The 25,073-nt window shown below is 40.3% G+C and overlaps 1 protein-coding gene across 14 annotated transcripts in view; it reads left to right on the top strand.

Annotated features, from left to right (window-relative positions):
* Positions 1–4,062: 4,062 nt before the first annotated feature.
* Positions 4,063–25,073, top strand: part of ppfia1 (PTPRF interacting protein alpha 1) — a 54,892-nt gene continuing 33,881 nt past the window's right edge. For 8 of the 14 annotated variants that reach the window (XM_086025050.1, XM_086025049.1, XM_086025052.1 and 5 more), the window contains exons 1-3: positions 4,063–5,239; positions 7,028–7,297; positions 22,053–22,154. In XM_086025050.1, the coding sequence (XP_085881176.1) occupies positions 7,028–7,297; positions 22,053–22,154 (372 nt within the window). In that variant the 5' untranslated portion in view covers positions 4,063–5,239. The remainder of the gene's footprint in view (positions 5,240–7,027; positions 7,298–22,052; positions 22,155–25,073) is intronic. The other 6 variants (XM_086025057.1, XM_086025060.1, XM_086025058.1 and 3 more) reach the window with 2 other exon arrangements.

Genomic DNA, 25,073 nt, shown 5'->3' with positions numbered 1-25,073 from the left:
GGGTAGAATGTATTTTTCTAATCTGATTCATCGAGTGACCAAATAACTGACAGATTAATTGATTATTAAAATAATTGTTAGCATCTCTAAAATTGAAGAACATGCAGCTAATCCAAGTGATTGGTATTTTAATCGGTATCTACCAATCTTACTCATGGATAATCGCATCGGAATCCACCGCATAAAAACTCGATCGGAACACCCCTAGTTGTTTACAATCATGATGACAGCGAAGAATGTAATTCAGTGTAAGTGCCACAACAACCATAATTGCATGGATATTAATTCATCATTGTGCTTGCTTAAAATATTCAGGGTAACTTGTGTTCTTTTGTTTAATCAATCAACACAGAAAAGACAATCAGCAAGCACTGCTGATGTTTTGGTTTGTGATATCAAAAATGAGGGCATAAAATCTGTGGTATTATCCTACCATGAAGGGAGGATGATTCAAGGGGAAAAGTGTATTATACACAAGAATGACCATCTATAAAAACATTCTGTATTTGATCAAAGTTAAGTGATGGCCCTGCTTGATAATCAATAAAAACACTGTCAAACAGCATCCAGTATGTTCATTTTTGCTCACATACTGTATGTATGAGATGTGACCATAAAGGAACAAGACCGTAACAGCCACACTCATGACTTCAATGGCTAACTGGTTATGTTAGTGTTGCACAACATCTTGTCATTATTCTGCTACTGTATAACTTTGTTCACTTATTTCACTGCTTCTTTTTCAGGCTTTTGTGTAGCACATTGCTACCACACTTTGCTAGACTGACTGTGCTTCTCATGCAACTGGACTAGCAAAAAATCAATTTGAAATTCCTGGTCAAGTTGGGGAAGGGCCCAATTAAGTGTCTCAAACTGCAGGGTCAGCCGTGATTGGTCGTTACCTGAGCCCTGAGTAGTTGGGATGTTTTTTTCACTCGACAGAAGTGACAAAATGGCCGCCCCCAGAGATGGCTAAAAACAAGTGGATTAACTTTTATTCCACAAACGCAATATTAATCAGAATGCCGTCTATCAACTAGTGGGCCTGCTGGGAACATATTCTTGAAAAAAATATGTTTGGGTTAATTTCCACTTTAAGGAGGTTCTCCCAAGTATTGGTGAATCAGTATTGGCCATTATCAATGGCAGCCTGTCTTCTGGTGTAGTCCCCCAACATTTTAAACATGCTATAGTGCAACCCCTGCTTTATTAAGGAACCTGGCCTTGATCAAGGTGTGCTGTCAAATTTTAGACCCATTTCCAGGCTGCCTTTTATTTCTAAAATTCGGGAAAAAGTGGTGCACTCAGTTAAAATCTTTCTTGGATGAACACAGCGTCATGGAGGTTTTCCAGACAGGCCTCAAGATGATGCATAGCACAGAGCCAGCCAGCCCTGTTACGTGTTTTAGATATCCTCCTGGCAAATGACACCGGAAACCATGTATGACTTGTTTTGTTGGATATGACTGCAGCATTTCATATGATGGACCACGGTATTCTTTTGGCTCGTTTGCAGCACCAAGTGGGCATTAGTGGAAGCGCTCTAGAGTGGTTTAGATCCTATTTGGCTGGCAGTACTTTTTGTGTAAGCATAGGTTCTTCTGAGTCCTGCTCTGCCCCTCTATCGTACTGTATGGTGTTCCACAGGGTTCTATTTTGGATCCCTTGCTGTTCTCGTTGTATTTGCTGCCCCTGGGTTCCATCCTTTGAATACACTGTGTATCCTCCCACTGCTATGCGGATGACTGTCAAATCTATGTCCTGCTGAGCAAAAAAGGGCACTTTCGCCTAAGGACACCTTTTGTCCTGTATAGAGGACATCAAAGCTTGGACGTCACTAAATTTCTTAAATTTCAACAAAAAGAAAACAGAAGTTATGGTGTTCAGTCCCAGTGGCTCTTCTACATTCCACCTTGTTGACCTGGGCCCCCTGGCTTCATATCTAAAGCCAACAGTCTGAAAGTTGGGTTTTAAATTGGACTACTGATTTTAAATTGGACCAGCAAATAAGCACTGTTGTAAGGTCCAGCTTCTTTCATCTTAAGACGGCTGGCTAAGGTAAAGCCCCTCCTTTCTCATCAGCACTTAGAAACAGTCATACATGCCTTTATTACATCTCTGCTAGATTACTGTAATGCAGTTCATTTTGGAGTCGGCCAATCCTCAAGCGTCTCCAGTTGGTCCAAAATGCTGCTGCTCGCCTAACTGGAGCTCGGAAGATGGGGCACATAACATCAATTCTGGCCTCATTCACTCCCAGTGCATTGTAGGGTTCATTTTAAGATGCTTCTATTTGTTTATAAGTCTTAAAATGGCGGCGGTACCTCTTCGAGCTCCTCCACTCCTAAGAACCTTCCCGGAGCCTCAGGTCTCCGGACCAGGCGCTGCTCGAGGTGCCGAGGACTAAGCGGTGCCTCAGAGGGGATTAGGCTTTTTCTGTTGCCAGTCCTTCCCATTGGAATGACCTTCCATTAAATGTTAGGCAAGCACCCTCTCTGTCCATTTTTAAAACCCGTTTGAAGACACATTTCTATACTTTGGCTTTTGATTCAAAGTGAGACTGACACTTTTCTGCTGTTTTCCGGTGTCTATTGTATATAGTATTTTGTGTTAATTTATTACTTTCACTTGTTATATTATTGCTATTTTTTCTTGTATGTAAAGTGCATTGTAGCTGTTGTGAAACGCGCTGTATAAATAAAGTTGTATTGTCTATCGTTTATCGCCTACAAAATGGGCGTCCTTCATAGGCGGATAGACGGACCACGGGAAGGCTAGAGTCAGAGCCCGTATTCAATTTCCAACCCCTGACCTCAGTTCATCCATCCACCCATCCATCCATTATCTATACCGTTTATCCTCACAAGGGTCGCGGGGCGTGCTGGAGCCTATCCCAGCTGTCTTTGGGCAGTAAGCGGAGGACACCCTGAATTGGTTGCCAGCCAATCGCAGGGCACACAAAGACAAACATCCGCACTCACAATCACACCTAGGGGCAATTTAGAGTCCAATCAACTTACCATGCATGTTTTTGGAATGTGAGTGGAAACCGGAGTACCCGGAGAAAACCCACACAGGCACGGGGAGAACATGCAAACTCCACACAGGGAGGCCGGAGCCGGGATCGAACCCACGACCTCTGAACTGCATGTGAGACGGACGTGCTAACCAGTCGACACCGTGCCACAGACCTCAGTTCAGTTGTATTTTATTTTGTTTGCTCACATTTACCAGTACAGTACACAATAGTTACACTACAGATAAACTTTAGTTCAACATCCATGCTATATGCGAAATGACAAATACAAACATGTTTGCCCATTCACTCACTGCTTCACTAATGACTTCTAACAAATCACACTCGCACTATGGATGGATGTGTGTTAACTTGATGTAAAAATGAAATAATAATTCCCGATAAAGTGATAAAAGAAATGGAATTTTATCCATGAAAAATAAAAACAACGATATTTAAAGTACATTTATTTTTAGTACATTAGTATTTTAAAATTAATCATATAAATAGATTTGAAACTGATAAAACACAAACCTCATCTATCATAAAATAAATAACTTGGGAAATGGAATGGCATTTTGGACGTAAAGTGGAGTTCTCCGTACGTGCTCAACAAAGGATAAAAACCTTTTCAAATTATGCTTCCTTGTTTTGCCACAAGATGGCGCAACTGATTTATTGGTTATTAAACCGAGAATGTAGGTCACGCATACAAATGCTTTTTTTTAATACAGTACGACACTGGACAGTACAGTATTTGTAACGGTAATAATCCCTTACATTTTTGTGTCGTTGAAATTGAATCCATTGTTTGGAATAGATGTATTTTGATTACATTTACTGCAGATTTTTTAAAAATCGAAATAAAAGAACAGTGGAATAACAATGTTATACTTTAAGGAATTTGTATGTTATTTGTATGTATACATATATGGTTACATTCCATTAATATGTTTTACATTAGCCTTACATTGCCGGTAACATTGCACAAATAATTATGATGACTGACCAAGCTGTCAGCTGACCAAGTTTGCTAATTCTCCAATAAACTGAAGGTGTGGGTTGCTCGTAGTCTCGTACCGCTAGACACCGTGTAAATATTTTAAATACCCGTGTCACCTTTTGTTTTGTTTTTAATCTAGTGGGTTGCTGTCCTGAAGCCGAGCGTGGCAGTTTTTCCCCTCCCCTTCTGTTGCCAAGCCGAGAAGGGCTCCCCTGCCGTGGACGAGCAGGCTCACGAAAGAGCTCGCGACCCAAAGCCCACCATTGGCTGTCCGGACTGCCCAAGCTGGCAGGCACTGGCGTCAGGGAAGGACTGGACGGACTGACGCTAACGTGGAAATAAATACCCTAAAAGAAAGGACATAACATTTGGAACTACAACAATGGGATTTTTATGCAACTTGTGGATTTGCCAGCTCGACGAAAACTAACGTTCAACGATTTTTGGAAGTTTGAGAGTTGATCCCGATGTGGTGACGCTACAGCTCGGCGTCGACGGGAAGCTAATGTTAGCCGACGCGCTAACGTTACTTGAGCGATTAATCGTTTTTTGTCTAGTTTAACGTCTTACTTCAATATTACAAAGCCGTATTGACGCTTTAGACGATGTCGGGAACATAACCCCGTGAGATGTTGGTATTTGATCAACTTTTAAGTAACTCGGCGTCGTTATCTTGGCGAAGTTAGTCTTTCAAACTAGCGAGCGTTAGCCACCTAGCTGGCTAGTAGCTAACGTTGGCTAACTGTTGACTACAAGCTGATTTTAAAGCCAAAGAATTTAGCTTTAAATTAAGCCAAGGCTAGTAAGTGCACAGCTGTTTCCACGTCACCCTACTTGCTGAATCGTTTGCTGTCTACTTGCTTGAAAGCGATACATCCACCCGGAAGAGCTTTACTTTTTAAAGTCGTTGTTCGTTTCAAACGCAAGGAAAACACTTGTAGATATGCAATCACTGAATCAATCGCCAGTTTACTTTCCTAATGCTAGCTAGCTCTGACTGAGTTAGCCGGCCGAAGTTGGAATCCTGCCCCCTGCTCAATGGGTTTGCTTTGAGGCCTTGTCTACAGTGGAAACATATCCAAAGCCTTAATACTTACTATCCCAGCTTCTGAGAGGAGTTCATATTTTAATGTCTGGACATTTGGTAATCCTCCTCACGACCTGATAGGAGTACCTGGACCTCGTTTACCTGCCAGTGGGAAATACTGTTGACTGTCAAGGTATTTGGAACTTCATTATCTAAGTGCAAAAACAACTACTAACAAGACGTAGTAGGGCTCCATCACAAGTATTCATTAACAATGTGTGTGTGTGCGTGTGTGTGTGTGCGCGCGCGCGCGTGACAAGTGGTTTATGTTACATGAGCAGATGTCCAACTTCTCTAATATACCTGTATTGTAGAGTAGAACTTTGGGGATATTTTACCAGGAAAAATCATGCCATTATCTGAGTGGATGGATTAATTAGCAACATATACAAATCTGTTACTAAGTTATAGGAAAAAGTGATTGTTTTTCAAATGAACCAATTTAAAGCCCACTGAATATAAAGGCAATTCCCAAAGCAAGGTCTTGTACAGAGAGATGATGTTGACCAAGAATAAATGTTCCATTTATTTCAACTTTTGTCTTTTGGTGTATGGGCTATCCATGATGCATTTGCACCCACCATCTGTCACAACACAGATGCTTATCTCAACCACCACCACCACCACCACTGTCTCACAGACTCATAACCTGCTGGACACAGATACCCTGCAAAAATTGTTATAAGCATTGGTCTGGCATTTATTTGCCTTTTAGACTGAACCCAGCGTAGCTGAATGTTTGTTTTCTCACAGCAAGACGGCATCCCGCAAACAGCTTCTTTGTGACATTTTAAAAAAAAAATTCTTTGAGCACTACAGGTTGAGAGAACTGAGTTTCAGTCAAACTTCTGACTTAATAATAATACATCAGATTTATATAGCACTTCTCTGGACACTCAAAGACCCTTTAAATTATACATTATTCATGCACTCACACATTCACACTCTGGCGGTGGTAAACTTGTGTACATAGCCACAGCTGCCCTGGGGCAGGCTGACGGATGCGTGGCTGCCCGTGTGCGCCTACGGCCCCTCCGACCACCAGCAAACATTCATACCCAGCTATACATCAGTGTGAGTGGCACTGGAGGCGAAGTGGAGAAGAGAAGTGACTTGCTACATGTAGCCGGGTTTTTTTAACAACCGTATATGACACGGAATGGCAAGTTTGACTGTCCTGGACTATTTGGCTATATATGGCTTGGAGTCACTTAGGTTGACATTACCTGACTACATGTGATTTTTGTTTTGTTTTTAGTTTAGTTGAAGGATAGGCAGAGGTGAAGGCATTTTGTTAGGTTTACTAATCTTAACCACACTTCTCAGAAGATGCAGTTCAACAAGTACCGGTAGTTCATGAAAGGTAATTGCTGTTGGCATGTGTGGCCTTATAACTGGTGTTTTCCCAGCATCCACTAACTTATTCCTGGTTCAAATTGTTCCCTTGTTGGAATGCAAAATCCAATTCACATGATTCCAGGCTGTCTGAACGACGTAAACCTCCAGGTTGTAGAGACTGGTTGTAATTCTGTACAACTTCCTTACGCCGTTCTCATGGTATCCTTTCCACATAAGCTTCCAAAAATGGGACTAGTGTTGTTTTCTGAGAAGAATCAAATAACACTGTTTTTGCTGAGCAAGTGTGTTGCTGCAACAGTAAGCAGTTTCAGCTGATTTGTTTGATAAATAGGCTGTTGCAATAGTTACATTCTGGTGACTGTGTTGGCTATGTCAGTACCGGTAAATGCAATTGTAACCTTAAAAAAAACAAGAAATGGATATACGTAATATTAAATTAACATCTCCAATTATAATGTTGTCAAATAACTTGACAGGATTATTCTTTTATTATCGCTCTTTCATATTGTTCTGATTCTTTTTCATCCAATCTCCTAATGTCTTTTTCAATCCATGATTGTAGATGATGTGTGAAGTGATGCCCACCATCAGTGAGACCGAAGGACCGAATGGAGGAGGTGGTGCAGGCCGTCGAGGGTCCGGCTCCCCGTTACAGTCGGACTCAGAAGGTCATTTTGAGTCGCTGATGGTGTCCATGTTAGAGGAGAGGGATCGTCTTCTTGAGACTCTGAGAGAGACTCAAGAAAATCTGAGCTTGGCTCAGGGTAAACTGCATGAGGTCGGCCATGAAAGGGACTCTCTCCAGAGACAACTCAACACTGCTTTACCGCAGGTAAGAGAGCACAAGGACACAGTATATAGTTCATCCTGTCTTCATTTTCTTGTTGATGATGTGTTGCCAAGCACTCTGTTCTGTAACTATATCTCTAGATATTTACTTTGCCCAGCTCCAGAATTGTAACTGTTGGCATCCCAAAGAAGTCCAGTTCCGAAAAGAGTTTGAGTTTAACCAGATGCAAAGATCATCTTACATTTTGTCCGACCGTTAAAAAGGACGCAATTTTGAAGAAAAAAAAATGATGCATCAATGATGCAAACAATCTCAAGCCAGTTAGAAAACCATGCATCTCTAAATACAGGCATAGGTGTAGACTTATCTTTCACCAAATTCGTTTCTTTTGACCAAAAGCAGTGTTTCTAGTGGGATATACACCATGTTGAAAACATTTGTCAGGTGTGGCACTTGTACAAATACCGTAAGTCCTGTTCCCAAATGGCTGCCTGCCTTCCTGGGCTGTGTTTTTGCGCCGTGACAGAAAGTGTCTTAGGCTAGGTTCACACCGCAGGTTGTAGTGCTCAATTAGGATTTTTTGAAAAAATCTTTTTTTTGTGTGTGTGTGTAAGCATTCATAATACATTATAAATGCGACCTTGGTCTTGTCTGCTGTATGAACACATGCGTCGCCAAAGTGACCTGCATGCGCAGAAGAGACTACGTCACTCATGATGTATTGTTTACGGAAATAAATGTGGTCCAGCGTGTCGGGGCATTTCTACACTGAAGCGATTCGGTAGGAGGTAGAAATACAGTATTTAGGGGAAATTAAATTAAATTACATTAAATGATCAAATTTCATGGAGAAATCACTAATGATGACTATGACGTCACGTCATAACCGTGTGAGAAAAATGAACCAATCTGAATCGTGGCTGAATTACGACTATCACCATAAATGTCCACTTTATGCTTCATGTTTCAAGTGGGATTAAATTAAAGTCAAATATAAAGCCAATATAAATCCACTCAAAACAACTTTGCTGATTCGATCCCCCTGCTGCCAGCGCTTTCCCTCCGCCTGCGCAGAGCGCATTTTGGGCTCCAGATGACGTCAATGATATATGCGACCTGGCCGTTCAGACCGCAGTCGCATTGCAAAAAATCGGATACATATCGGATTTAGGACCACATATGAGAGCGACCCAGGTCGGATTTGAAAAAAATCTGAATTGAACCGTTCAGACTGTCATAAAAAAATCAGGTACAAGTCGCATATTGGCAAAAAAATCAGATCTGGGTCGCATTTGCCTGTGGTGTGAACCTAGTCTTTAAAAACCTTTGGTTAGCATTTCCACCTAGGGCTGGGTATCGATTCAGATTTCCAAATCCATTTGATTCGATTCACAAGGGCCCGATTGGGTTTACGATTCACTTTGTTTGCTTTTCGATTTAGTTAAGGATTTCACGCAGTACCAAATTTACTTTCATATGGAAGATATTCTCAGAGGAAGCAATGCTGCAAATAGTACAAACTTCTTGCTTTAACTTGGTGCATTAGTAAAAATATCAATATTTACAAATGGAAATTAATCATGCGTGTTCTATTGAACAGCCTGATCAAAACAATAATCCAATCCAACCGCAGGGTTGAAAATAAAGTTGTGCAAATAAAGAAGCAAAAACTCTTTGTAAATTCATGACATTCACATTCCTGTGACTGTCTCACAAAGACTCGGTTCATTGCTTCTTTGTGTTTTTCAAAACCCTGAAACTTCCAGACATCTGCCTTCAAACTTATGGTATGCTACTCTTGCATAGTGATGAGATCTCGTGTGATGCGAGAAGCCACATGAACTTATGTGAAAAAGATGTATTAAAAGGATCGAATTATGTTTTTAAGAATTGATATCGTGCTATGAAAAGGAAAATCGATTCGATTCAATGAATCTTTTTTTTTAAACCCAGCCCTAATTCAGAGTGCCCCTAAAATAGAATGCCAGAGACCTGTGTGTCAGGCAGAGCAGATGGAAACAGCTCAAGGATGAGCTGCTGATTGGTTTATAACATAGGCTGCATTCGGAAATTAATTGGAGGGAAGCACCCAATGCCTCTCCGAACCCACACGCACGCATGCACAGACACACACATTCTAGATTGATGTCAGGGCATCAGTGAATTTCCAAACGCACGGGGGGGGGGAAACGTATGCATTAAATTTTCTACTACTATATTACATTAATGATCGATTCCTTACAACAAAGTTCCGGTATTTTATCTGGAACCCAGAAACCATAGCGAAGCCCGCAGTAGCGCAAACTCAAGCAGTTCCCACTCGATACGATGGAAAAACTTTAACCGCTCCGCAATCATCAGATCCAAAACAGCGACATGTAAGTTACTTCCTTGCAAAAGATTCATTGCAAAAGATTTAAAATTTATTCATTTACATTTTCGTCTGTAGTTCATGGCGTCCGAACGAATAAGAACGGTAATGACTGTGGAAGAGACAGTGAAATGCACGTGTCCTTTTGTATGCACAAGCATGACCAGACATCAGTGATGATCAACGGGACAGTTATTTGCAATTAGTAACAAAACTGTATGATACGCAGAAAAACATTTTCATACAGCAAAGACTGACGCCAACACAACAACTCAAAATAGACTGATTTTTTCCCAAGTCTGAGAAAAGTCAACATTAAATTACAGTACAGTTTACTCTAGTTAAGTACAGTATTGTACTGCATTGGTGTTAACAGTATTTTTTTCAACAGTATTTGTACCATTTTTGTTATACTGTACTGTATTTTGTTCATATACCTGTACTTTATAGTGCCGTTTTTGTTTGATAAAATTTGTATTATTATTATTATAATGCTTGTGTTGTTAACTTGTTACACATGTATTTTGTTAACATACTTGCACATTTATACAGGACATGTACCGTAGTCGTTTCCCACATAAGGATATTCCGTTATAAGGAAAAATTGGACAATGCAAATATGATTCCTGTTTTTTTGTACCGAAAATATACTGAACCGAAGTTTCCAAAAAAACCGAACCGAACCGAAATGTGATTTAGCGTACCGTTACACCCCTAGTGTACATCATTGTAAATTTTTAGGGAACATAAAGGAATAAACAATCTGACATTTTGGCGATGGTTTTTGACGAAGTTAGAAGGGCTATAATCAGCTGATTAACTGATTCAGTGCCAGACGATATTCTCAAATGGGAAGCGCCGGTGCCAGCCATTTTTGACCATTTTGACAAATTTGTGAAAGTCTACATAAATGTTCGTTCTGTATCTATATAAATGGAACATACCAAAAGAAAGCTTTGACCTCTTCTTTCATCAGAAAAAAAGTATGTGTCCACCCTTTACCATTCCTTAGTAAACAGCACTTGAACATTGGTAAGTTTCTTGAAAATACTCGTTTCCAAGAAAGATTCTGAGAAAAAGAGCTCTTTGTGAAAGGACGCATTTCAAGCAAAGCCTTTACTTTGATGCTGTTTTTTTTTTTTTGCATTTGTGATGCCTCAAATATCGAAACAAGGCTTTATTACATCATCAAGAACACAAAAAAATGGCGCTTTGATCGCAAAATAACAGTTTATTGTAAGATAAACACTGCACTGTGCGTGTTTACGTTGACGCCTCTCAAAGGGGTGGTCACTTCTCTCCTGTCTGACTGTACATGGACACTTGATCATGTTTCTAGGGAATTCTACAATTTTTCACACGTATGGCGGTCACCACAATCGCGTGCACGTTACATCATCCTTCTCCTTTCAAACAAGGATGACGATGGGACTGTCACCTTTGATTGAAAAAGCTCTGTTGTAGAGTGAGAGTCCTTCCGCATGCCACCTCTTCACGTGGTGGCGCCGTAGAGCATACACACACACACACACACTCAAACGCATAAGGAAGTGGGCTGTCCCATGGGTGGACCTGGCCATTGAGAAAATCTGGCCACTCCTGCCTAGTGGGGATTTTTTATACTGAAAGCATTCCCAAAGCCTTGATCCTTGCTGGGAAAAAAAACAACAACTTCAAAGTGTATTCATACGTTACGGCGTCCACGAACAACGCTTCTGCAGACGTATTTATACGCTTTGGCGTCAAATGAGTTAAATCATCAGGCCGACTAATCGTTTGTGCCGTAACTGGGAACCATTGAACTTTGTTGTTCATCAGAGGGACTTCGAAGAGGAGGAGGAAGTGATAATCCTTCGCGGAATTAGCGGGCAGGACCCGGTCACGTGACTCTGTCCACACTGCGGCCGAGCTATATTTCAAGTATGGAGGAGTGTCCAGCGGGGAAGAATAGCAAGGTTGACAAGACTGACGTCGGTGGGAATAACATCGTTAGATGTTCCAAAACGGTCACATCGAAGAGCAATTCTGTTGCAACACGAGCCATATGGATTATGAGGAAAACGTGGCGACCGCGCAAGCACGCTAAACAAAAGCTTGAACACACACACACTTAGAAAACAGTCGCTGTGTTGAACCAACAAATATAAACGCACACACACACACTCAGTACTTTAGCGAGCAAGTCAAACGTGACATCCTGGATGATCGGTTAACATTCAGTTAACTCGCTTGTGGTCCGCATCATTCATAACTAGCCTGTATTCCTGAGGCATGTTGTTGCACAAACTACGACCGCTTATTAGTGTGACGCCAGAATACAGCCAAACATGAATAAAGTCACAAGTCTGCATATCACAGCGATGAATGAGTGGGAAAATGCACTTTTCGATAAATTGCAGTTTTGTTATTCAACTTTATTCCGAATACGGTGGCCAATATATAAGAACTGGTGTTGTCATGACGACGTCTTTTTTTATCTCGCTGGGTGACACTTCGTCAAACGTCACATATCAAATACATTTATTTCCCATTCTGATTGCTGTAGTTAACACCCTTTTCTCCTTCTGACTGCTGTAGTAGTTTGCAGTGGTACACCAGTACTTACTGCAGCTCAAAATGTCACAACATTATGGAAAAACAGCAGAGACAGTTCAATTACATAAATATTCCCCAAAATCAATGTAAGTCTATACATCATTTTTTTTCTTTATTGTTAAATATTGTCGTAGAATATCATTATGTTTTGCAGAAGCTGTATTTAGCAATTTAAAAGAGATGTTCACAAATGCTGTCTATCCACAATTGATCTGTGAAGCAAGTGCAGATTTAAAATCTTTTTTGTAGAATATCGTCAAATTATCATTATCGAGTTTTTGGAAAAAATATCGAGATGTTTTTTTGCCCATATCGCCCACTAGAATAGATGTCATGTTTTTCTTTGGGCTAGTTCAAACTGAATCAACACTTGGGATGTTGGTTGCAGCCACGTAGTGCATATTTTGCAAGTGCTTCTAGATGAATACATTTCAAGCATCCATCCATCCATTAACTTTTGCTCTTATCCTCGTTTGGATCACGGGTTATCTCGAACCTATCACAGCAGGCGTTAGGTGAGAGACAGGGTACACCATGCAGTGGTCACTGGCCAATCGCAGAGTCCATTTCCAAACAAGCAAAATAATTCTTCAGCATCAATTAATTGATCCCTCGATTAGTATGACATTCCTTCCCTAGTGCCTTTTATGCTGATATTTGACAATATTTAAAAAATACAGGTTGCATCAGTAATTTTGGCTAAGGATAAAGAATGAGATGTGAAGCTGTTAATCAAGATAGCTAAAGAATTATGTAATATTCAGAAGTGGGTATACGTTCCGTCAGTCTGTCACTAACGGCATGCCCGTTTTGCTGGGAGTTGAGTGGCGTTGGGTGACAGACTGACAGACCAATGGACAAACTGACAAACTTAACTGATGGACTGACTGACGGACTGACCAACTCACGATTACAATTCACGATTACAGACTGACGAATAATGGTACCAGGTACCAGGCCGCTGACAGATGGCAAATGACAGACCAGCAAAATTGAGTAAAATGCCCGCTTCTGGTAATCTATGTGATTTTAGTGTTGTCCTGTATCAAGTAAATTTTGGAATAACACCGTCATTGTTAACTGAGCATGCTATAATTGTCTTCTGTGAAAGTTGCGAAATAACTTCCCATGTATAATATCGTTCAGTTGAAAAAACAAACTCGCACTACAAAAATTGAATGTCAGTGACTATGGGCTTTATCTCTGTAATATAACGATGGATGTTCGATGCCTTGATGGTACCATGTAGTAGTATCAGGTGCCTTTTATTGGAGTAGTGTTACAAGCCTGCGTACATGATCTTATCAGGCGTGACACTCAATACAGAGACCAATGCATTGACCATCTCGTTGCTGCATTAATGAGTCGTGTTTAGAGCCACCACAGCCATTCCATAGATAGATCAGTTGTCAGTTAGCACTGATGATAATTAGACTCACTGATAGGGCTGAGAGATTTTAGAAAATAAACTAATTGTGATTCGATGCCGATTAGCTGTTTGCGACGCGATGCAGCCTCAAGTTCAAATTTTCAAAATTGCCAAATGAGAAAACCAGGCACTGCTCATCACCTGCCCAATAAAATCCCTGAACTTTTTTGATTTTGGCAAATAGCTGCAATGACACAGGAAGTGAAACATTTCAAGGGGTCTGAATACTTTCTCAGTGTGTGTGAGAATGTGTGAAAACTACATAAAAGTCCGTCTTTGCGACAGTGACTCTCCTATAAGTTTGGTTGCAAAGTGAACAGGGGTCAGCTGCCGCAGGAAGTAAATAAAACTCAGTTAACTGAGTTAATCTTTTTTAATGCGTTATAAAATTTTAATTAATCTCCATAATTAATGCTTTAACTTTGACAATCCTATATAACACTAGTTGAGGGTGATCACAAAACGCAACCAACTTTATTAATAGGGTACTGATACGCATCAGAGCTTTTGAGATTGCCCATCGCCTCACCGTCTGACGTGACGAATTCAGAAAGTAGCAAAACATGAATGTATGTCGCTGACCTCTTTTTTTTATATCTTCCTCCGACCGCTACATTAGTAGGAAGTTTTTTTTTTCTTCTAAGCTGCAACAACATATATATATGTAGTATACACTTTAAAGAAAAATGTTTTATTGGTATCGGATTGGAGAGGTAGGAAGCTGGATGGAGTTTGTTCACCTCTTGCCTACCCAGGGCCCCAGCGACAAAAACAAACACACCGGCATCAAGGCACCGTGCGAGTGTATGTTTTCATAGCCGAGCACGACCTTTCCTGAGCCATATCACAAACATTAGCGGAGCTATTCCATGCATGCGCAAGTGATGAAAATGCACTGTCAAGACTATCAATATCCAAAACACGTGTCATATGGATCCATGGCATATCTGCAAGCTACAAAGCTGAACTTGCCTCAAAACTGCAGGGTGTACATTTCTCCGTAAACATAATAAAAATGACAATGATAAGGATGATGATGAATTTTATTTATAATGCATTTTATATTTCAGCAAAATAAAATCTGTGGCATTGAGGCAACATGTGGGCCGCATTCTAAATGCCCTCATCAAAATTTGTTTAAATGCTTTATACCAACACATGCAGATTGTAGTATCCTTACTTTTCCGTTATAGAGGTCCTTGTGCTCATTAAAATTCGTCAGAATTCACAAAATTTGACTTAAAAAAAATCTCCGCAGAACACTTTATTATTGACTCTGACTATTTACATTAATGCCTCCAATAACACTGTTTTCTGCCTCCATATTTTGTGCTTCAAACTCTCGCCCTGTTTAGTTTATTTGTGCCGTTTGATCGCGCTTCTCTGAGGGGTCCGTGCCATGTGTAGTGCACTTATACCTGAAAAGCTTTTTATGTTGTGTTTTGGAACACTGTGGCTTTAATAGGTTGGCACACATTCATGTACTCCCCATTAATCCGTTCTTCTGTTCAAAGGCTTACAGGGCAGCTCAGTTAAGTTCAAATCAGCATGCCCCTCATTTACAAATACTGACACCAAATTACATGCGGCCAGACTGAATAAGACATGGAAGCCGATACCAACCACACAAAAATCCGTTATTATTATTGCTATTATTATTATTAGCAGCACTTGTAGTACAGTATATGTTTCGATAGTTAGCTTTGTTAATGTTAATAAGTGAAGCTTGGTTTCTTAATCTACTCCAAGCATGTCCAGCTCCGGTCCTCAAGGGCCACTGTCCTGCCTGTTTTAGGTGTGTCAATCCTGCAACACACCTTGTTCAAATGATGAGCTCATCAACAGGCTGTGAAGAATCTTGAAAATAATTCTGATCTTTTGAATCAGGTGTGTTGTAGGAGGGACACATCTAAAACATGAAGGACAGCAGTACTACACTCTGATCTTCCCCAATCAAAAACATTTGGAAGACGATTTGAAATAACAACAACAACAATACATTGTAATTTCAAAGAGAATCACAAATAGCCTTATACTGTGGTGAACCACAATAGTTCAGAGACATTCACCAAGAAGCTTTGCCCTGAGGGCCATTGCATGACTTCCGGTTCCGAGCCATTGTTATTTTTGTGGAGAATAAACTGTTGACTCAGCTGGTCTTCGACTCTTGCCTTGTCAGTTAAAACTTTACAAAATGCAGTATTTCCCTTGTCACTTTACTGCAAATTTATACACTTTGCCTAACTTTAAGGGATTATTTTTGTTTTGTCAGGGCAAAAGAGGTATAAAATCAGTTAAGAAAAGCTGGGTTGAAGGCTGAACACGGGAGTGAATTGAGACTCTTAAAGTGCACTGTACTACACAACCTTTGCTTCTGCTCTGGAATGTAGGAAGTAAGCTACTCTGTAATTACTCAAAGGCCTGCCTCCTGTGGTGTATCATTGGCTGGCAGAGGGCAGACCGTGATAGCCAATAGACCGAATCTGGGCCAGACCCTGCAGAAGCTCAGTGAGTTGGCTGAAGGCAAAATAAGAATATTTTGGAGGGATAAATGAAAAGGCGGTTCCGTCAGCGCTTGTGTACACTACCCCCCGCCCCCTGCCCCTGTTTGTTTACTGTATGCTGTATTTCTCAGAAAGGACTGTGCCTCTCGTTCCTCTTATAAACATGAAACCAAAAACTTGAAACATAGTAATTTATGATCTTCGGCCTGTCCTAACAGTGGTCGTGACAGTGTTTTTCATTTTTTGTTTTCGCTACAGTAGTCATCCTGACCTTTTAAACTAAAATAATAGGACACATACAGTTTGCAGTATTACACAAACATACTAAACCAATTTCCTCCAAACAGTGTGAAAAGCTTTGGACAAGGTAGAACCAGTTAAATGTTTGTGTGGATCTGGAGAAAGGTGCAGATACAGGAATGTATTTTCGTCCATTTGAGTCGAGATGTTATCATTGGACTTCCGATAATGGCGGCTGGCTGAGAAGACGCGCTCGCTTTTGCTCCGCTACCTTTCTACAGACTCCTGATAAAATACTCTGAATGAGACTCTGAACGACGTGTCTGTATCAGCTGTGATGCCTCTTTCACAAAGGAAACTCAGTAAAACCTCCAGTAAGCCGTCAAAGTTGTCAGATTTCACTTCAAAAGTTAACCCCGTGGTTAGCCGCGAAGCTAATACGGGTACGCACGAACTAATGGAGGAGGTGAACATCGAGCAGCCCGAAATTGGAAATACGGCGGGAGGCGCAGACGCAATTCTGGCTGCAATTGCGAATTTGAAGTCTGATTTCTCCTCCAAACTGGATGGCATTTTGGCTGCTATTGAGACTGTGAAGAAGTGCATAAGGGACTGCGTGGAAAGAATTAGTGTCGATTCCACTTTTTGCCCTCGATGCCGATTCCGCTACCTGGCTGTACAGTATTGGCATCGGCGCCTTCCTGGAGGATTTTTTACCTGAAGCTCTGAACTTGGCACAGCTACGCACCGCTTTGACGCTGGAGAGGGCGCACCGGATCGGCCAGAAGAAAACCTCAAACGCTGCTACGCCAAGGACTCTCGTCATGAAGTTTTCAAATTACAAGGACAAAATGACTGTGATGAGAGCTGCCAGGGCGAAGGGACAAATTCTCTTTAAGAACTACCCAGTGAGATTCTATGATAACCTCGCAGCAGGCGTGCTCAAAGAACAGAAGGAGTTCGAAGGCGTGAGACGACAACTACGAGCCATGGGGATTAGGTATGGCATGATTCCTATTGCGCGACTGCTCGTGACACAAGACGGACAATCTCGCATCTTTACCCAGCCAGCTGAAGCAGAGAACTTTGTAAAGACCTTGAGGGCAAGAGGTGGACCGGAATGAGAATGAGTAATCACTAGTATTACCCTGTTGTAATATTGGTTGATTATAAAATCTCAAATGTGTGAAGAAAGAGGAAAAAAAAAAAAAAAGCGCAAGTGAGGGGGGGAAGAAAAGAAAAATGTTTCCTTTCCTGGCTATATTGGACAGTGTCCGATTTAGAGTCTTATGGCATGTTTTGTTAACTCAATTAATTTAAATGTATCCCCCCTCTTATTCAAGATACCCAAGAAGCGATATATATATATATTTTTTCTTTTTTGATATACAGTAGCGGAGTGAATTAAGAGGGAAAGTGTTTAGGTATTGCCGGTTGGTCCTCACTTTGTGTGGAACAGCCTACAGCCATTAGATAGGTAGTAGCATATATCAGGGGAGGGAAGTGGGTAACAAGTTTGAAGTTAAAAGGGGTTTGATTGTTTATTGTTATGGGCTCTGGTTTTAATGTCCAGATAGTTTTTGTTTTCAGGTCTGCAAATAATTTGATTGTTCAAGCAAGCCCACCTATTGTTGCACATTATGACTGGTGGATTAACAATTAAAATTTTGTCTTGGAACTGCAGAGGACTAAAAAAAATTTTAAAAGGTGAAGCAAGTGATGACGAGAGTGAAATCTTTACACTCTGATATTGTACTGCTTCAAGAAACACATCTATTATCAAGTCAAGAGGCAAGGAGGAGGTGGCGGGGTAATGTATACTCAGCACCCTTTACATCACAGGCAAGAGGGGTTATGGTTTTGATTCATAAATGTATACCCTTTCATGTGACTAGGACTATTAAGGATAGGGGTGGATGTTTTATTATTCTACAGGGTACACTTATTAGAGACAAAATAAATCTTATAAATATTTAGGCACCAAATGTTGATGACCCAACATTCTTCCAAAATCTATTCCTCACAATTTCGGCTCTGCCTGGTAGTCATATTATAGCAGGGGACTTTAATTGCACATTATATAGAATTGGATAAAAGCTTCGGTATTGATAACACTCATTCTAAAAGTAGACAAGCTGTAATTAACTTTATGAAGGAACTTCATTTGAGGGATGTTTGGAAGGATATGAACCCCAAGAGATTGAAATACTCTTTTTACTCAAGCACGTACAAATCATATTCACGTATTGACTATTTTCTAGTTTCTGAGGATCTGAGACATAAAATAAAGGATTCTCAATATGAAAGTATTTTAATATCCGACCATGCACTAAACTCATTAATATACGAAGACTTAGGTTTATGGCGAGATCCCCCTAGGTGGCGATTTAAACAAAAGTGGCTCCTGGGTTCAGACTTTGTATCATTATAGATACTCAAATTGATATATTTTTGGAAACCAATACGGATGAAACGTCACCCTCTGTGAGATGGGAAGCTTTTAAAGCTTACATAAGGGGTCAAATAATGAACTTTACAAGCCACAAGGCAAAACAAACATGGCGTGAAACAAAAACGTTGGAAGCGGAGATTGGGATGCTTGAGGGGGAATATTACCAAACATTTTGACCACAGGTCCATCGAAAACCTATGTTGCTAAGAACACATTATAACGAACTTTACGCCTCTAGGGCAGCATCACGTCTTCTACATCTTAAACAGACATTTTATGACCAAGGGGAAAAGTCTGGGAAAACATTGGCCTGGCGTCTTCGACAATTACAGAATGAGAAAACGATTGTTTCAGTTAAAAACAGTGATGGACAGATTATAGTTGACCCTTTAGGGATCAATGAAACGTTTATTTTTTTTAATTATACAGCTCAGATACAACACATAGGGCACGAGAGCAATCTGACTTCCTGGATACCCTTCTCATACCCAATATTTCAGGAATGCTGAGATCAGATTTGGGTGCTCCTATGCCAAGGGAGGAAATATCTGAAGCAATGGATCATATGAAAGTGGGCACGACCCCAGGCCCAGACGGAACCCCTTTGGAAATATACAAAAAATTTGAAACGTCTTCGTTTTTTGTGGAATAATCGAAGGTCACGGCTACGTCTATCACTTTTGTACTTACTGTTTTATAGAGGGGGCCTCAAATGCCCCAATCCTTTATGGTACTACTGGGCACCACAATTACGGACCATGTTGTATTATTTTACAGATAAACGCCTTCCACTTTGGATGGATATTGAAAGCCGCTCTGTTCCCCTCCCTCTCCCTTAGTACTTACACTCAGCAAATGTTAGAACGCTAAAAAATAAGACAAAGAATCCTATAGTTAGACATATGATTACAAATTGGTATCAGGTCAAAAAACATATGGGTGAACTGTCCTCATTATCTCACTTTAGCCCAATATGGGGTAATTATTATTTCGCTCAGATTTGGGCTGAAAAAGGCTTGAAGACAATAGGGGATCTCATGGGATCGGCAGGTGGATCATTGATGTCATTTGATGAGCTGGTTGTAAAGTATGATATTCCACGCAAACACTTTTTAAAATATCTTCAGGTGAGAAACTTTATTAGATCACATCAAAATCAATGTATTTCAATTCCCATATTGTCCACACTGGAAATTGAAATGAAAAAGGATTGCTATGGAAAGGGAATTGTCTCCAGATTTTATAATATAATATGTTAGAAGCAGGGTCTTCCGAGTCTTCTGCTCAGAAACTAAATGCCTGGAGGGAAAACCTAAGGGAGGATTTTTCCTCTGAGGATTGGGAAAAGGCATGTATAATATAAGTATAATAGTGCCATTCCTGACTGATGTTTCAGATGTGGAGAGGAAAAGGGGACCTTCTTCCACTGTGTGTGGGAATGTAATAAAGTTCAACAATTTTGGCGAGAGGTCAAACAAACCTTAGAAACCATATTGGGTGCAAAGTTGGCTCTTGAACCTCAGATATTTATTTTAGGGCTGTATCCTGATGGTCATCATATGTCTGCAAGTATAATAACTGCTCTGGATTTATGTTTTTTGCTTGCAAAAAGGGTCATAGCATTTTCATGGAGGGGGACTAGTAAACCTAAACTCATCAATTGGATTAAGGAACTGTCCACAACTCTACTTATGGAGAAGATAGCTTTTATGATAAAAGGGAAACTCTCATTAGTTCAAAGTATTTGGGGTCCATTTATAAGTTATTTGGAAAGTGTGGATCTAAGCAAAGTCAGTGAGATAGATGAGGCATAGATGCCAGTGGTCCTCTGCAGTTGGATAAACTAATTTTCTTTCTGCTTATATTTCATTAGCATATGTGTATTTTCTAACACAATGTTGACATAATTTAGGCTGGATCTTGCTAGGTTAGAGACCTGTTGTATTTTGTTTTATTATTATTTTAATATTTTGTTTGATTGTTTTGTTTTCATGCACTATTGTGCTCAGGTGGTATTTGTCATTTGCTGAACTCTTGTGTGTATGTTATGTCAGATTTACCCAAATCAGAATCAAGTGAAATATGCCGGTCAATAAACTGAATACTTTGGACATTTCTTTGTCATGAGAACTGTTTTGTTTTTGTAATTTTAAATTTTTGTGGAAAAGTTTAATGAATACAACGTTGGAAAAAAAAGAAGTTGGAACCATCCAAGAATCATAACGGTACCTCCAGTCTGTTGGTCATCCTCATCCTTTAGCCTGCTAAAGGACAAACAGATGGACAAACCAGCACAAATACCGTATTACGAGTTAAGGCCCTGATACACCAAACCGATGTCGGAGGTTGTGAAGCGCCGTGGCGTCTTTAAGCGCCATCTGATTGCTGTAGTGACCACCGTCGCAGTGTCGTAACCCATCTCTAAGCGTCTGGGGGGCGTTTACGTATGTTGAATCGGCGTCGCCAGTCGTGACATTTAGTCACTGATTGGTGACGTGAAGTGACAAAGGCGGAAAAACAGTGAGCACGCCTCCACTGCCTTAATCTTCTTACAAGTACAAGAGCGAGGGTTGACAATGTAAGTATTTCACAACACCGTGTCAAGAACGTGATGGTTTACTTCACGTGGGAGTTCAACGTAAGCGAAGAATAGAGCCGAATGCATTGTTTACATTTTTATAAGCCGCTCCCGGCCAACAGCTTTCCGGTCGGAGTTTTCTAACCATGAGAAATGGCGACTACCGCCGCTGATGGTATGGAAGGGTATTACATCTTATGCATGCGCAGAAGGTACTTTAATGGTCAGCTTCGCTGTTTGTCGTTGCGGTGTATTCCTCCAGTGTGACGTGCCGACAGCCGGCCGGACGCCACAGGGGATAAGCGTCTGTCACTGTTGGCCTGCGTCTTTTTGGTGTACCAGGGCGTTTATGAATTATATTCACTTAAACAACAATTCAGCCTTGGTTAATATATGCACTCTACTTATTGGCATTGCGGTCATATTTTATCCTTATAAGCATTGCACAAACAACAAAACTAACAGTTGCATTTGCACAACACTAAGTTACAGTTGGTGATTTGGGATTGTACAAAACAACGGATTTTGCTTGTGTGTAAGTGAAGGAAATGGGAACACATTGGCCTGTAATGTAATAGACTGAACTGAGTTTGGTATAAAGAACAGGATTGCATTTGTTTTATTTTAGGAGTTTGCAGCACTAACAAAAGAGGTGAACATGTGCCGGGAACAACTTCTGGAAAAGGAGGAAGAGATTGCAGAACTGAAGGCTGAGAGAAACAACACACGGGTTAGTTGAAATGTTGTCATGCTTCAGAATGTGGTGGTTGTGAACTCCTCAGAAACGGGAGATGGTCTTCACTGTCCTATCTACTTGTGTAATTCTTTAATATGCCTGATTGTCGTTGAACTAACAAATGACAAGGCTCGAAATAAGTGGTTTTGCATCACAGGTTGAGAGTCAAAATTTGCCCTCTGCGCTATCAGAACACATTGAATAGAAACACTGAAAATTACAGATTTAAGTTTTTCAGATGAGACGGTCCCAAAAAGCTGCGCTGGGCTCACGTCACCGACCCTTGAGTAGTCGGAGGTCAAGGCAAGCTTGGTGCTATTTATGTCGCATCACCTAGATAACAGGGAGCTTGCTGGCTAGCTAGCGCGGCTAAACACATTCGTGGAGTCGCTGTTAAGTCGGGAATCATTGCCTCCATGGCAACGAATAAAATACTTGCAAAAGTGTATCGTTCTCACGAAGGTGTTAAAGTTGAGAGTATCCAAATTTGAACAGCAAAATAGCAGGACAACTGTCTGAATTCTGGAGAGAAAACCAGACTCATCAAGCAGAACCAGAAACTGGATATGAATTAAGTTCCGTCCGTCTTGGTGTACTTTATCCAGGAGAAGTGGCCTATAAGATTAAAGGGGGGAAAGTCAACTCCAAAATTTTCTTCACAAAAATATGTTCTATGCAGCTCCACTAGTCGAAACACAGCATTCTGATGAATATTGCATCTCTAGAATATGAGTGAAGCAGCAAAAGACCCCGTTTTTGTCCATCTAAGGCGGGCAGCCATTTTGCCACTGTCACAATTGCTCAGGGCTCAGATAATGACCAATCATGGCTCAGCTTCAGAAAACAGGAGGGCTTTGATTGGTCTTTACCTGAGCCCTGAGCAGTTGTCGGTGATGTCATTTTCAGTCAACAGAAGTGACAAAATGGCCGCCCACTGAGATGGCTAAAAACGGGTGGATTAAGTCTTATTCCACAAACGCGAATATTAATCAGAATGCTGTGTTTAGACTAGTGAAGGCGTATAGAACATAGTATTGTAAAGATTTTTTGGGCTGGTTGACTTCACCTTTAGCAGTATATTGTCATATAAAATATTTATATCAGTAATGTGGTTTGTTTGATAAGAGTCCTGAGTTTTTATTTTGACTTTAGCAGTCTGCACAATAAATGCTCTCAAAATTGCATTACAGTAGACTTTTTTTTTTTTTTTTTTTAAATCAATTTAGCTTTAAGACCATACAACCCATTTAGAAATACAGTACTTAATTTAACCCATTAATGCCGGGAGCGCATAACCGCATTTCTACGACTAGAGCCGGGATACTAGACTACTACTAGACTAGTGCTGCTGCGTCTTTCAACCCTTAAAGCCGGGAGAGCGTACAGTATATGTAATTTTCTTTTTTTTTTTTTTTTATCCAATTCTCAGTCTCTTAACCAATGAAATGCATTAGAATATACACATGACGCTGTCGTGAGCCCGTGGAGGATGTTCCGGAATTCTTTCGAGTCATAATGGCGGACGCAGTCGATTGCAGAAGCTCTGAAATGAGTAGTGGCAGTGAGACAGACAACTCGCTTGTGGACTTTGAACCAGTAGAACCAGTCAAACGTGATATATGGTTAAGATATGTTTGTAGACAATGACAATATCGACGGCTTTGTAACAGAATAGATGGATGGTAATTACCACTCAATTTTTTTTAAAATTAAAAATAGTGCTTCTTGCACTGACACTTTATTTTTACATTTTCAGTTGAAACAATAAAGAATAATAAACTCGGGCCTGTGTGAAAGCCACATCTAAGATCTCATTCTTTTGGAATGATGTTTCTATCTGCTACAGGGGCTGAGATATTAATTATTTTGTAGGTGTTGAATTTCTGGGAAAACAGGTTTTCGACGGTAATTCCAAAGATGACCTTAAGTTTTAGGGCGCTGTTGAGCCAGGCGCTTTAGGCCTTAATGGGTTAAACTTGACATGGGACACGTTTTTTACAAATTTCAGTGTTGTATTAAACAGTAAAATATCCATGTGGCAATGAACTGTTTCTCAAATTGATACACATTGTCATGGATTTAGCATTACGCTTTGAAAATCTCCCTGCGAGACAGTGAAATCGTGAAGAAGTCGGATATGATGTCATCGAGCCACGTCTCTGAGTTGCGGCCTGTGAAAAGTGCTCGTCGAGGTTTTTCTTCTGATTTATTTAGTTTCTCCTTTAATTGAACAATAACAACAGAGCGACCTATACTTACCAACAACTTGTCATCGCCATTATCAGAGTCTGAAGACGACGCGACGCGCCTGGGCCAGTGACGTCACACACGCACTGGGTCAAATGGCCAGTGGGTGGACCCAACTCACAAAAATATAGAGTTTTCTGCATCTTTTTTTTAGGCCTTTTCATTTAGTTTTTACCAAAGTAATGATTGGAATCTTTTTATTTGTACTTGTATAAATTGCACTCCTTCTTAAAAACGTTTTTAGGGTAACTTATTTTTCGTGTCCCATCCATCCATCCATCCATTATCTACACCGCTTATCTGTCCCATACACTTAAAACAAATGTATTTTTGTTTGAAATTTCCCCACTGAAAATGTTTCTTGACAAGAAAATATACTTTGCTGCTATACGCAATGTGAATTTAATTAATAATAACAGTTCATTGTATAAAAAAGAAAACCATTTGTTCATTTGTAATATTATCCTATTTTTTATTGATTAATAAAACGCATGCTTCGGGCAACTTGGATTAACTGATAAATTGTTCGACAAAATTAGAAAGTTGCTCCTGAAATGAAATCAGTGATTTGAAAAACTGCTCCGCAAAAAATTAAAAGTAAATAAAAATTCGAGCCTTGAATTATAACATTTAATGTTTTGAATGTTATGTTTCTTTAAATCTTTA

Source organism: Filicampus tigris, chromosome 3 (assembly GCF_054856515.1).
Source record: "Filicampus tigris isolate MCC_2025a chromosome 3, RoL_Ftig_1.0, whole genome shotgun sequence".
NCBI lineage: Eukaryota > Metazoa > Chordata > Actinopteri > Syngnathiformes > Syngnathidae > Filicampus > Filicampus tigris.
Note: the sequence above shows the minus strand (reverse complement) of the source record. Positions and strands in the feature narration are given on the sequence as shown.